Source organism: Pleurodeles waltl, chromosome 11, assembly GCF_031143425.1.
Source record: "Pleurodeles waltl isolate 20211129_DDA chromosome 11, aPleWal1.hap1.20221129, whole genome shotgun sequence".
Classification (NCBI taxonomy): Eukaryota; Metazoa; Chordata; class Amphibia; order Caudata; family Salamandridae; genus Pleurodeles; species Pleurodeles waltl.
Window position 1 is genome coordinate 85,328,305 of NC_090450.1, and position 13,652 is coordinate 85,341,956.

The 13,652-nt window shown below is 50.8% G+C and overlaps 1 protein-coding gene across 8 annotated transcripts in view; it reads right to left on the reverse strand.

Annotated features, from left to right (window-relative positions):
- DLG1 (discs large MAGUK scaffold protein 1) overlaps window positions 1–13,652 on the reverse strand; it is a 953,275-nt gene that overhangs the window by 26,788 nt on the left and 912,835 nt on the right. For all 8 annotated transcript variants that reach the window (XM_069213151.1, XM_069213153.1, XM_069213149.1 and 5 more), the window contains one exon: window positions 3,483–3,592. In XM_069213151.1, the coding sequence (XP_069069252.1) occupies window positions 3,483–3,592 (110 nt within the window). The remainder of the gene's footprint in view (window positions 1–3,482; window positions 3,593–13,652) is intronic.

The following is a 13,652-nucleotide window of genomic DNA, read 5'->3' on the forward strand; positions in this document are numbered from 1 at the left end:
GCAGCTAATCTCTACCAGAAAGAGCATTACCAAAGGTAAGTAACTTATTTTTCTTATTGAGACTTTATGCTGCAGATTCCTCACATTTTGAATAGATACCACATCACTACCTATTCAGAGGCAGGCCTCTAAATGTCCTCAAATCAGAAAGTGCAGCAGGACTGAGCAGGCAACATGTCCCTCCCAGCTAACACAACTGTCCAGGCAATAATACTATGTGGAGGGACGCCCATGGAGCTGCCTGGTAAATGTCTAGGACAGGGACTCCGTGAGCCAACGCAGTGGAAGAGGCTTTGTCATAAACAGAATGAGCATGCAGTTGTTAAGGAGGCTGTTTCTTGGCAAACAAGTAGATCTTTTTGTTCCAGAGAACGCCACACAGAGCTAATCGTCCACCCAGTGGTCTTTGGTACAATCTATGTAGAAGCGTAGCACTCTCTTGGGGTCCAAGGGAGAAGTTCTCCTCTACCTTAAAGGAGAAAGGTCAAATGTGTTCAGCTGTCATCGCTGAGCATGAAGGTGGAGATTGTGCAGGTCCAGGTGTAGAAGTCTGCCTTGTTGCTGTGACAACAGGTACTCCTGGAGGGACAGCCTGATCAGAGGATGCAGGCTCACGCCAAGAAGTTCTGGATATCAAACTGTCTCTGCCCAACCCGGAGCCACTGCCCTGATCTTCTTGAGAACTTGGGGCAGTAGTGTTATCAGCAGAAAGGCATACAGGTGTCCCGAGTTCCAATCAAGGCAAACACGTCTCCGAGCGAGAGACGCCTTGAAACTCCAACACGCACAGGTGCTGAAATTATACTTTCTCAGCGGTGGCATGAAGATCGAGCTAAGGTTCTCCCCATTCACTGAAAAGACCTTGCAGCAGTTCTGAGTGTAGCTGAAAATCGTGATATGCTAAGGCATTGACAGGTGAGCTTGCCTTCCCTTGAATTCAATGATCCTGCCAGGTGGTTCACCAGCACAAAATTTCCTAGGTAGAGCAGCCATTTCCAGAGGTGCAGGGCCTCCTACCACAGGGTCCGGGACTCCACCCTTATTCTGCAGTAACACATAGTGAGGGTGTTGTCCATTAGCACTTGTAACATACCTTTGATGGGAAGCACAAAGCTTCCAAGGCCAAGCCGAAGATCCTCTGCTACAGAAGGCTGATGTGGAATCAGCACTTAGCTAGATACCAGAAGCTGCTGATTCACACCTCTGCCAGATGGCCACAAACATGGTCACCACGGTCAGCTCTGGGTGTGGCAGGGAGAGGGGCCTGCCATTCTCCCAATCCCATGACCAGTAACCATCACTGCAGATTGCTGGCAGTTTCCTTTGTAATGTGAACATGGTCTTAGAGATCCCCTTGATATTGGGTCCACTGGGACTTACGATCCAACTGCAGAGCCTGCATATGGCACCTCATGTCCTCAACCAGCAGGATACAAGAGGCCATCTGTCCCAACAGCCTCAGGGTCAAATTCATGAAATCCAGGACTGAAAACGTTCCTCCTCTATCACGAACTGCAGATAACACTGATGGGCTAGCAGGACGGAAATAGGGAAATAGGCGTTCTGCGGGTCCAACGCTACCAATCCAGTCTCCAGGGTCAAAGCCAGACAAGACCTGGCCCAGGGTGACCATTTAAAATGTTCCTTCTAGAAGAAGGCTTTGAGAGGGTGTAGATCTAAAATACGATGAAGATCTTCATCCTTCTTTGGCACCAGAAAGTAGTGGGAATAACAATAATGCCATACTTCTGGCACCAGCAGACTGCCTCTTTGGCCAAGAGGGCCTGCACTTCCTGTCACAACATGGTGAGATGATCCTTTGTCAATCACTGGGGGGATGGTGAAAGGTGCGGCAGAGAAGATAGAAAGGATAAGGCATTTCCCTTGCAAACAATATGTAGGATACACCGGTCGTGATCACTTGCCAGCAAGGAAAGATTTGGTGTATTCTGCAAGGACACTCTAAAGACTTTTAGCAGAGAGGGCTGCAACTGGTGGATGGCTGGCTGGCAATTTCGAACTTGGCCGCAGGGGCGGGGCACCATGCCTTTACCATGAACCTGCTTGGTTCCCTGTAGGGGTTATGCAAGTTGGCAGCAAGAGACACCTTGGCCGAAGCCCCAAAAAGAATGGTGGAAGGGTTGGGGTTGGAGAGCCAAGGCAAAAAGGTCCAACGAGTGATCAGTAGTCCTGCTCTCCGAAAAGCTCTCGAGAGTAGAATCAGCATTTCCCATGAACAGGCAAGGCCCATCAAAGGGCATGTCCATAAAAAAAAAAAAAAGAAAAAAAAAAAAAAAAAAAAGACAGGACATTGTCAGAGAATCCTGTTGATTGCAGCCATGCATGGCGGTGGATAGAAACCCTGGTGTCTATGGCCCGCCTGATGGAATCGGTGGCGTTGAAGCCACAATGAATGGTGAACTTGGCAGCATTATGATCATCTTGAGATGCCTGAGAGAGTACAGTGTGAAGATTTTTAGGCATACCAAGGAGGACTTGTACCACCAAATCCTGAATGGTGCGTGAGTAGCATGCCAACAAACAGCTGGTGTTAACAGACTGGAAGACCAAACTGGTATAAAAAATAAATTAAATAAAAAGCTGCCCCACACTTGCTAGGGCAAATGTGAATGGCGTAAAGGGGCAAAATTTGGCTTGGACATCGGATGATAAAGACGGACCTCTGGAGCCACTCAGCTGTCTCTGAGAAGGGGTCAGAGAGTGGACATTGGATGCGGAGCAGAACCTGGAACTGTTCTGCCGCTGAGAATTCTTATGCTTTGTTAAGTAAAGTTTCGGATTCATCGAAGTGCAGTCGCCGCAGGCCTTGGAGTTGTGAGTCAACCTCAGGCACACCTCATGAGGATCTGTGACAGACATCCGTTTGATACAGTCCCTAAAGGACTTGAAACAGGACGTTTTAGCTTGTGACACCCGATGCACACTGCAAGAAATTTCTGAACATAATGGAGATAAGTATCTAAGAAAGACAAAAGGCGCTACAGACTCATGTCTGCTGGTGCAGAAAGAAAGGAACTGATGTCGGCATGCAGGAATGGTGCCTATGCAGGTCCCCACGTCATTTCTGTAGCGGAATGGCGTCAGTGTAGAGCCTGCACCACTTTTCCCTAGAGGAACAGGTGAAAGGTTTCCGGATCCAGTCTGAAGCCTGAGGAACATTCAAAATGTGAGGAATTTGCAGCTAGAAGTTTCTATCAGAATGAACACACTACTCCAGGGCAGCAGAATGATGAAAGCAACCATTCAGAAACCACATGCACAAAAAAACCTAAAGGTGTACACCAACTTCTCACTGCACTTTCCAAGCTTGGTGCTTTAAAGAACAAATCTGTAGGAATAACAATAGTTAGGAATATATTCTGCAGAACATCTAAATAGAGGGCTCAAATGGACAGATAATTTCTGAATGGGATATTGTTGCAGAAAGTACACATATTGATACTCAAATTTATAACACTTACATGATGTTTTCCACCGATTTAGGTTTAATGAAAACAGCAATTGGGTAGAGCTGAGCAATCTGTAGCCTCTTGATCGCATTCCCAGAGACATCTAGAATACAGTGCTTTCCCTAAAAATCAACATAAAGACGACTGGGTCAAATATTTCTATCACAATCTGCTATCTTTATAGATAAGAAAAAGAACACTCAAAAAGCACACAACGGTATCTGCACAACAAGTGATCAAAGAAGTGACTGAGTTGTAGAGGAGGGGATGAAAGGTCAAGTGTAAAAACTGATCACAATAATGAAAATGGCTCAGACATTTAATTACCATGTACATCACAATGTTAGTTGCTATCACTAATTTATAACGTAATCCAGTGTAACAGTCAAAGTAGATAAAAGATGTCTTCTAATTAATGACAATGTTACCAGTTGGGCTGACAATTTAACAGTCAATGGGGTTTGCCACAAAATCATTTGGCCTATTAAAGCAGGGAGCAAATTAATCTGCCTTCAAAAGCCGTCACTTCCAAGGCATCTATCAGTAGCCAATATTCATTTTCTTTGGATGGACGGGAGAAGTGCACCTGTGAGTAGTGCACTTTTGTAACCATCTTGTCACACAGGTTTAATTTCCAGCCTGAATAACCCTGCTCTTGAACATAGTTAGCCACATGTGCTGGCTTTTCAGAAATTAGGCATTTGGGTAGAATTAATTAAATTGCCAGTCCGTTGCTTCATATGGATTCTGCAAAGATAGACACCTTTAAGATATCCAGAGGTTCATATGGCCTGCTAAGGAGAGCAGCTCTAGCCTGGACAAGTGCTAAGACACACTGGTGCTCTGGTACTTCTGACTCCATTATGGATATGGTGTAGTCCGGTGCAGCTAGTATCAATCAGCTGATAAAATTTGCTATGTAGTCCATAAGAGAATGCAACCTGCAGGCAGGTACCCTCACCTTAATGTTACACTTGGGGGATTGCACAAAGAATTAAGTCAATGGATGAGTTTTAAATGGAGCCCTATGTACGTCTCAACATCAGTGGGAAACGCCTGGTACAGGTAAGTGAGATTCAATGGGGGATGAGTACTCATCCCTCAGTTTCTAGCTGTTGGCTACTTGCAGAGGTTACAGACTCAATACCGTCGGACCAGAAAAATGTTTCAATCGCATTTAGGACAGAATTGGAAGGGCATATTTTCCATAATACCCTAGTCCAAGGTTAATTTTCAGTATGATCAGAGTTTCCTTGAGAAAGCTGTGTCGATGTGGCTTAAAGTCAAGTCCCATGCAGTCACTGATCTGGTGTAGGGTTCTTCTGTCATAAGGCTGAATTCCTGATGACTGGCACCAAAGATTATGGAGAATATGCCAGTGGTCCTAGAACTGGCAATGAATGTCCAAGCCCACGACAATAAAAAAAACAAAAAAAAACATCTGAAGTGGAGTCTTTGCAGTAGTGCATTGTGGACTAATGAAGGAGTCATGAGTTATCTTGTGATTTACAACTATTGAAGATAAACAACTTACAAATGTCCATGACCAAGACTAGCGGACAGAAGTATGCAGACCATGAATATATACAGAAACACATGCTATAAATATTAAGTGCCTCTCAACAAAGATGTTGGAAGTCTCTATTAGAGAATGTTGCCAGGAATCAGTAAACTCAGCAGTGTCAAATTTAAAAATGGAAGTCCACCAACTGTACAAGTTACTTACCTTCAGTAACAAAATATCTGGTAGAGACATATTCTATTTGCAGATTCCTTACCTTAAAATTTCCCCCCAGGGCGTCAGACTGGATACGGAGATTTTTGTTTCAAGCAATACCTTTGTGTGTCGGTAGGTGGCATCGGTCGACTCCGCGGGCATCGTTGGTGTCGTGGCCGTGATGATGTAAGGAGTAGTACATAGACGCCCCCTCAGCGCATTGACATCAGTTTCTATTAATGACATTCCACACCAAAGTGCAGAGCTCCTAAATACACAGAGATTGGAGTGCCAGAGCTAAGGACCTGAATGGGGAATGCCTGCCCCTAGAAATCAGTTCGCCAGTGGGGAGGATGGATGGGCCAGTAGGGAATCGTTAACTAGAATATGTCTCTACCAGATATTTCGTTACCGAAGGTAACTAACTTGTACATCTGATCGAGACTTCTAGCTGCAGATTCCTCACCTTAGAATAGATATCCAAGCAATGGCATCCTCGGAGGTGGGCTGCAAACCAAGATCATACTAGAAAGTCCTGCAGGACCTAATGACCAAAGTAGCCGTCCCAACAAACCGGACTGTCCAGGCAGTAATGCTTAGCAAACGTGTGCAGGGATATCCATGCAGCTCCCTGCAGATATCCAAGACAGGAACTCCGTGTGCTAACGCAGTAGAAGCAGCAGTCGCTCTGGTGGAATGAGCACGCAAGCCCTCAGTGGATTGCTCCTTGGCCAAAGTGTACCACATCTTGATGCAAAGAAGTACCCATCGAGAGATGGTACGTTTTTGCACTGCCTTCCCTTTCTTCGCACCTACATAACCATCAAAGTTGATCGTCCACCCGGAAATCTTTAGTACGAGTTAGATTGAACGCCAACGCTCTTTTCGGGTCCAGATGGTGGAGTCTCTTCTCATGGGAAGGATGTGGGTAGTGTAAAAAGTAGGCAATGTGATGGACTGGCCTTTATGAAAAGGGGTACAACCTTGGGAAGGAAGGAAGCCTTAGTGTGCAACACCACTGTCAGGACGCACAGACAATTATGGGGCTTGGAAGAAAGAGATTGAAGTTCACTTACTCTGTGAGCAGAAGTGATGGAAACACGAAAGACAGTCTTGAAAGTAAGGAGCCATAAAGGGCGCATATCATTTTGGTGGAGGAACACCTGGCTGCCAAGATAACGTCACAGACTTCCGGTGGAAGGTCAAAAGCAGTCAACTGCCGCTGCTCAATCTCCATGCATGAAGGTGGAGATTGGACGGGTTCGGGTGGAGAACCGTTTTCTGCTGCTGCAACAGAAGATCCTCCAGAAAAAAGGCAGTCTGAGTGGTGGATCAGTTGCCATGCTCAATAGCTCTGGATACCATACTCTCGGTGCCCAGTCGGGAGCCACCAAGATCCCCGGGCCCGGTCGTTCCAGATCTTCTTTAGAACTTTGGGAAGAAGTGGTATAGGTGGAAAGGAGGCCAGAGTTCCACTCAAGACAAAAAGCATCTACGAGCGAGTGATGCCTCGGAAACTCCAACGCGCAAAACAGCTGACATTGTGCGTTCACTGCGGAGGCAAACAGATCTAACCAAGGCTCTCCCCACTGCCGAAAGAGACCTTGCACCAGCTCCTGATGGAGACGCTGTTTGTGATCGGCTACGCATCGACGGCTGAGTTTGTCTGCTCTGGCGTTCAGAGAGCCCACCAGGGTAATGTCCTGATGTTCCAGCCATGTCCAAAGGCGTAGTGCCTTCTGACATAGGGTCCAAGACCCTCCTCTGCCCTGTTTGCTGCTGTACTACACGACAGTAGTGTTGTCTGTGAACACTTGCACTCCTTTTGAGAGTGGGAATAAATGCTTTCAACGCTAGCCTGATTTCCCAGAGCTCCAGAAGATTGATATGGAGCCCAGCCTCCGCTGGAGACAAGAGGCCTCTGATCTCCGCCTCTCCCATGTGGCTGCCCCAACCCAAAAATGTTGCATCTGTCAACTATGGATAGATCTGGCTGGGGAAGTGAAAGATCTGCTGTAGACCCAATGTGGATATGAAAGCCACCACTGCAGGTCTTTCGCAGTCCCCTCTTGAGATCTGGATCATGTCAGAGAGATTTTCCTGATGCTGCGCCCACTGGAACTTCAAATCCCGCTGCAGAGCCCACATATGCCACCTGGCAGGTGTCACTGCCAGGGTGCAGGAGGGGAGCATGGTAACAAAGTGCTTGTGACCTACCACGAATCGTAGGTAATGTCTGTGGGTAGGCAGGATGGGGATAAGCAGATAAGTATCCTGCAAGTCCAACGCTACCATCCAGTCTCCTGGGTCCAGGACAGAGAGGACCTGAGCTAGGTTGAGCATTTTGAATTTCTTCTTCTTGAGGAAGTAACTGAGGTCCGAAGGTCTAGGATAGGATGTAAGCCCTTATCTTTCTGGGCACCAGAAAGTAGCAGGAATAACAACCACAACGTACTTCTGGCACATGGACCTTCTCTATGGCTCCCTTGGCCAAGAGAGTTGCGACTTCCAGGTGGAGAAGGGCCAAATGATCCTCCGGAAGATGGCTGACTGATGGAGGTATGGCTGGTGGGGCAGATTCAAAGGGGAGGGAGTAGCTTCTTTGAACTATCTGCAAAACCCACATGTCCATAGTGATAGATTCCCAGTGAGGCAGGTGGCAGCGAATTCTGCTGCCAACTGGATCGGAGTGAGGGGACAGACTAGGAGGGTTTGAAGGCTGCAGTGGGGGCAGGGGTGGACTCATCACACCTCTGGTTCCCTGTCCCATGCCCACGTGGGATTCTGCATCCCCGGCCACGCAGCGGCTGAACGGCAAGCGTGGCATGGTGGCTGGGATGAGGACGCGACAGGAAGTCTCCTCCTTGACCAACAAAGGGGAGAAAGGTGGACTGTTGGGGGCGAGGGGCAGTGGGAAGGTCAAGGGACCGAGCCGTAGCCCTGGAGTCCATGAACCTCTCCAAAGCAGAGTCCGCTGTGTCTCCAAAGAGACAGGAGCCATCAAAGGGCATGTCTTAAAAGGGTCTGCTGGACATCCCCCGAAAAACCAGATGTACGCAACCAGGCGTGGCTGCTCGAGGCCACCGTTGTTGCAACTGATCTGAGTAGGGAGTTGTTGTGTCCAGCCCAATCAAATCAAATCAAAACATTTATAAAGCATGCTACTCACCCGTGAGGGTCTCAAGGCGCTAGGGGGAGGGGGTTACTGCTGTTCGAAGAGCCAGGTTTTGAGCTGCCACCGGAATGCAGGGTGGTCCTGAGGTTGGCGGGGAGGGTGTTCCATATCTTGGCTGCCAGGTAGGAGAAGGATTTCCCACCTGCCGTGGTGCGGCAGATGCGAGGGACGGCGGCGAGTGCGAGGTTGGCGGAGCGAGGTTGGCGGGTGGGCGTGTAGAAACCGAGGCGACGGTTGAGGTATTCGGGTCCCTTGTTGTGGAGGGCTTTGTGAGCGTGGGTGAGGAGCCGGAAGGTGATCCTTTTGTTGACGGGAAGCCAGTGCAAGTGTCTCAGGTGGGCAGAGATGTGGCTGTTGCGGGGTATGTCGAGGACGAGGCGGGCGGAGGCGTTTTGTATTCGCTGCAGACGTTTCTGGAGTTTAGCGGTGGTTCCTGCATATAGGGTTTTTCCGTAGTCCAGGCGGCTTGTGACGAGGGCGTGGGTCACAGTTTTTCTGGTGTCGGCGGGGATCCAGCGGAAGATCTTTCGGAGCATGCGGAGAGTGAGGAAGCAGGAAGATGATACGGCATTGACCCAAGGGTAGGTCGCTCCCCCTGCCGCTGCAGCTCCTCCAAGTTCCCGAGTTCCTGTGTTCCTGAGACCCACCTAACTGTAAGTACCCCCCTCCTCCCAGCCCCTCGCCCTGCCCCGCGCCACTCACCTTCTCTCCTGCTTCTTTTCCTCCTCTCTGTCTCTTCCTCCTCGCTCCCCCTCTGCAATCTTCTTCTGTGTTCTTCTGTTCTTCTCTTCTGTTCTTCCCTTCTGTTCTTCTGTGTTCTTCCGGTCTTCTGTGTTCTTCTTCTCTGTTCTTCTCGGTGCTTCTGTGTTCTTCTTCTCGGTGCTTCTGTGTTCTTCTTCTCAGTGCTTCTGTGTTCTTCTTCTCGGTGCTTCTGTGTTCTTCTTCTCGGTGCTTCTGTGTTCTTCTTCTCGGTGCTTCTGTGTTCTTCTTCTGTGTTCTTCTGTGTTCTTCTGTGTTCTTCTCTGTTCTTCTCTGTTCTTCTCTGTTCTTCTCTGTTCTTCTGTGTTCTTCTGTGTTCTTCTGTGTTCTTCTGTGTTCTTCTGTGTTCTTCTCTGTTCTTCTCTGTTCTTCTCTGTTCTTCTCTGTTCTTCTCTGTTCTTCTCTGTTCTTCTGCTCTTCCGATCTTCTGTGCTTCTGTCTTCTGTTCTTCTGTCTTCTGTTCTTCTGCTCTTCCGGTCTTCTGTCTTCTGTTCTTCTGTTCTTCTGTTCTTCTGTCTTCTGTTCTCCTGTCTTCGGCTCTTCTACCTCCTCCGTCTTCTTCCCCCGAGCCTGCCCTCCTGCTCCTTCCTCATCCCCCTCCCTCACTCGCCTCCCCCTCTCTCACCCCTAGCTAACCCGTTCGCTATCTACCTCCCTCACTCCTCCTATCTTCCTATCTCTCTAGCTCCCTATCTCACTATCTAACTCCCCCACTCTCCACCTCCTCCTACCTACCTATCTGTCTATCTATCTATTTCCCTATCTATCGACTTCTCTATCTATTTTCTCTATCTATTTCTCTATCTCTCCCCCCCTCCCGCCACCCCCTCTACTACCTATCTCCCTATCCTCTCACTCTACCTCTCTCCCTCACCCACCTCTACAACCCCCCCTCCCCTATCTTCACAACCCTACTCCTATCTCTCTCCCTAATCTCCAAACCTCCTAACACTCACCCTCCTCCACCCTAAAACCCCCTCCCCCAGCTCCTCTCACTCTACCTGTCCCCCCCCTCCCTCGCGCTTTCCCGCCGCGACCTCCTGCACGCCCCCGCCCCCCAGCTCCCATTGGCCCCCAGCTGACCCCTCCCCCCCCCTCCTACCTCTTATGGCGGCCGCTGCGCGACAGTGGTAGCGACCCTTGACCCAAGGGTAGGTCGCTCCCCCTGCCGCTGCAGCTCCTCCAAGTTCCCGAGTTCCTGTGTTCCTGAGACCCACCTAACTGTAAGTACCACCCTCCTCCCAGCCCCTCGCCCTGCCCCGCGCCACTCACCTTCTCTCCTGCTCCTGCTTCTTTTCCTCCTCTCTGTCTCTTCCTCCTCGCTCCCCCTCTGCAATCTTCTTCTGTGTTGTTCTGTTCTTCTCTTCTGTTCTTCCCTTCTGTTCTTCTGTGTTCTTCCGGTCTTCTGTGTTCTTCTTCTCTGTTCTTCTCGGTGCTTCTGTGTTCTTCTTCTCGGTGCTTCTGTGTTCTTCTTCTCGGTGCTTCTGTGTTCTTCTTCTCGGTTCTTCTGTGTTCTTCTGTGTTCTTCTGTGTTCTTCTGTGTTCTTCTGCTCTTCCGAGCTTCTGTCTTCTGTCTTCTGTTCTTCTGCTCTTCCGGTCTTCTGTTCTTCTGTCTTCTGTTCTTCTGTCTTCTGTCTTCTGTTCTTCTGTCTTCTGTTCTTCTGTCTTCTGTTCTCCTGTCTTCGGCTCTTCTACCTCCTCCGTCTTCTTCCCCCGAGCCTGCCCTCCTGCTCCTTCCTCATCCCCCTCCCTCACTCGCCTCCCCCTCTCTCACCCCTAGCTAACCCGTTCGCTATCTACCTCCCTCACTCCTCCTATCTTCCTATCTCTCTAGCTCCCTATCTCACTATCTAACTCCCCCACTCTCCACCTCCTCCTACCTACCTATCTGTCTATCTATCTATTTCCCTATCTATCGAGTTCTCTATCTATTTTCTCTATCTATTTCTCTATCTCCCCCCCCCTCCCGCCACCCCCTCTACTACCTATCTCCCTATCCTCTCACTCTACCTCTCTCCCTCACCCACCTCTACAACCCCCCTCCCCTATCTTCACAACCCTACTCCTATCTCTCTCCCTAATCTCCAAACCTCCTAACACTCACCCTCCTCCACCCTAAAACCCCCTCCCCCAGCTCCTCTCACTCTACCTGTCCCCCCCCTCCCTCGCGCTTTCCCGCCGCGACCTCCTGCACGCCCCGCCCCCCATTCGCCCCCAGCTGACCCCTCCCCCCCCTCCTACCTCTTATGGCGGCCGCTGCGCGACAGTGGTAGCGACCCTTGACCCAAGGGTAGGTCGCTCCCCCTGCCGCTGCAGCTCCTCCAAGTTCCCGAGTTCCTGTGTTCCTGAGACCCACCTAACTGTAAGTACCCCCCTCCTCCCAGCCCCTCGCCCTGCCCCGCGCCACTCACCTTCTCTCCTGCTCCTGATTCTTTTCCTCCTCTCTGTCTCTTCCTCCTCGCTCCCCCTCTGCAATCTTCTTCTGTGTTCTTCTGTTCTTCTCTTCTGTTCTTCTGTTCTTCCCTTCTGTTCTTCTGTGTTCTTCCGGTCTTCTGTGTTCTTCTTCTCTGTTCTTCTCGGTGCTTCTGTGTTCTTCTTCTCGGTTCTTCTGTGTTCTTCTGCTCTTCCGATCTTCTGTGCTTCTGTCTTCTGTTCTTCTGCTCTTCCGGTCTTCTGTTCTTCTGTCTTCTGTTCTCCTGTCTTCGGCTCTTCTACCTCCTCCGTCTTCTTCCCCCGAGCCTGCCCTCCTGCTCCTTCCTCATCCCCCTCCCTTACTCGCCTCCCCCTCTCTCACCCCTAGCTAACCCATTCGCTATCTACCTCCCTCACTCCTCCTATCTTCCTATCTCTCTAGCTCCCTATCTCACTATCTAACTCCCCCACTCTCCACCTCCTCCTACCTACCTACCTATCTGTCTATCTATCTATTTCCCTATCTATCGACTTCTCTATCTATTTTCTCTATCTATTTCTCTATCTCTCCCCCCTCCCGCCACCCCCTCTACTACCTATCTCCCTATCCTCTCACTCTACCTCTCTCCCTCACCCACCTCTACAACCCCCCCTCCCCTATCTTCACAACCCTACTCCTATCTCTCTCCCTAATCTCCAAACCTCCTAACACTCACCCTCCTCCACCCTAAAGCTCCCTCCCCCAGCTCCTCTCACTCTACCTGTCCCCCCCCTCCCTCGCGCTTTCCCGCCGCGACCTCCTGCACGCCCCCGCCCCCCAGCTCCCATTCGCCCCCAGCTGACCCCTCCCCCCCCCCTCCTACCTCTTATGGCGGCCGCTGCGCGACAGTGGTAGCGACCCTTGACCCAAGGGTAGGTCGCTCCCCCTGCCGCTGCAGCTCCTCCAATTTCCCGAGTTCCTGTGTTCCTGAGACCCACCTAACTGTAAGTACCCCCCTCCTCCCAGCCCCTCGCCCTGCCCCGCGCCACTCACCTTCTCTCCTGCTCCTGCTTCTTTTCCTCCTCTGTCTCTTCCTCCTCGCTCCCCCTCTGCAATCTTCTTCTGTGTTCTTCTGTTCTTCTCTTCTGTTCTTCCCTCCTGTTCTTCCGGTCTTCTGTGTTCTTCTTCTCTGTTCTTCTCGGTGCTTCTGTGTTCTTCTTCTCGGTTCTTCTGTGTTCTTCTGTGTTCTTCTCTGTTCTTCTGCTCTTCCGATCTTCTGTGCTTCTGTCTTCTGTTCTTCTGTTCTTCTGCTCTTCCGGTCTTCTGTTCTTCTGTCTTCTGTTCTCCTGTCTTCGGCTCTTCTACCTCCTCCGTCTTCTTCCCCCGAGCCTGCCCTCCTGCTCCTTCCTCATCCCCCTCCCTCACTCGCCTCCCCCTCTCTCACCCCTAGCTAACCCGTTCGCTATCTACCTCCCTCACTCCTCCTATCTTCCTATCTCTCTAGCTCCCTATCTCACTATCTAACTCCCCCACTCTCCACCTCCTCCTACCTACCTATCTGTCTATCTATCTATTTCCCTATCTATCGACTTCTCTATCTATTTTCTCTATCTCTCCCCCCTCCCGCCACCCCCTCTACTACCTATCTCCCTATCCTCTCACTCTACCTCTCTCCCTCACCCACCTCTACAACCCCCCCTCCCCTATCTTCACAACCCTACTCCTATCTCTCTCCCTAATCTCCAAACCTCCTAACACTCACCCTCCTCCACCCTAAAACCCCCTCCCCCAGCTCCTCTCACTCTACCTGTCCCCCCCCTCCCTCGCGCTTTCCCGCCGCGACCTCCTGCACGCCCCCGCCCCCCAGCTCCCATTCGCCCCCAGCTGACCCCTCCCCTCCCCTCCTACCTCCTATGGCGGCCGCTGCGCGAATGCGCAGCGGGCACGCCGCTGGCGCGCCGGAGGCGCGCCAGAGGCAAGCCCGTCTGCGCCCGTCCGCGCCTGGCCCGCGCCCAGCGCCACGACCCCTGGTCCCCAGCTCCCCCAAGCCCCGCTGATCCGCTACGACCCCACCACCCTCCACGCCCTCAACCCAGGGCGCTCCAAAACCTGCTTCCTAGCTCACCCCAAACGCACCCA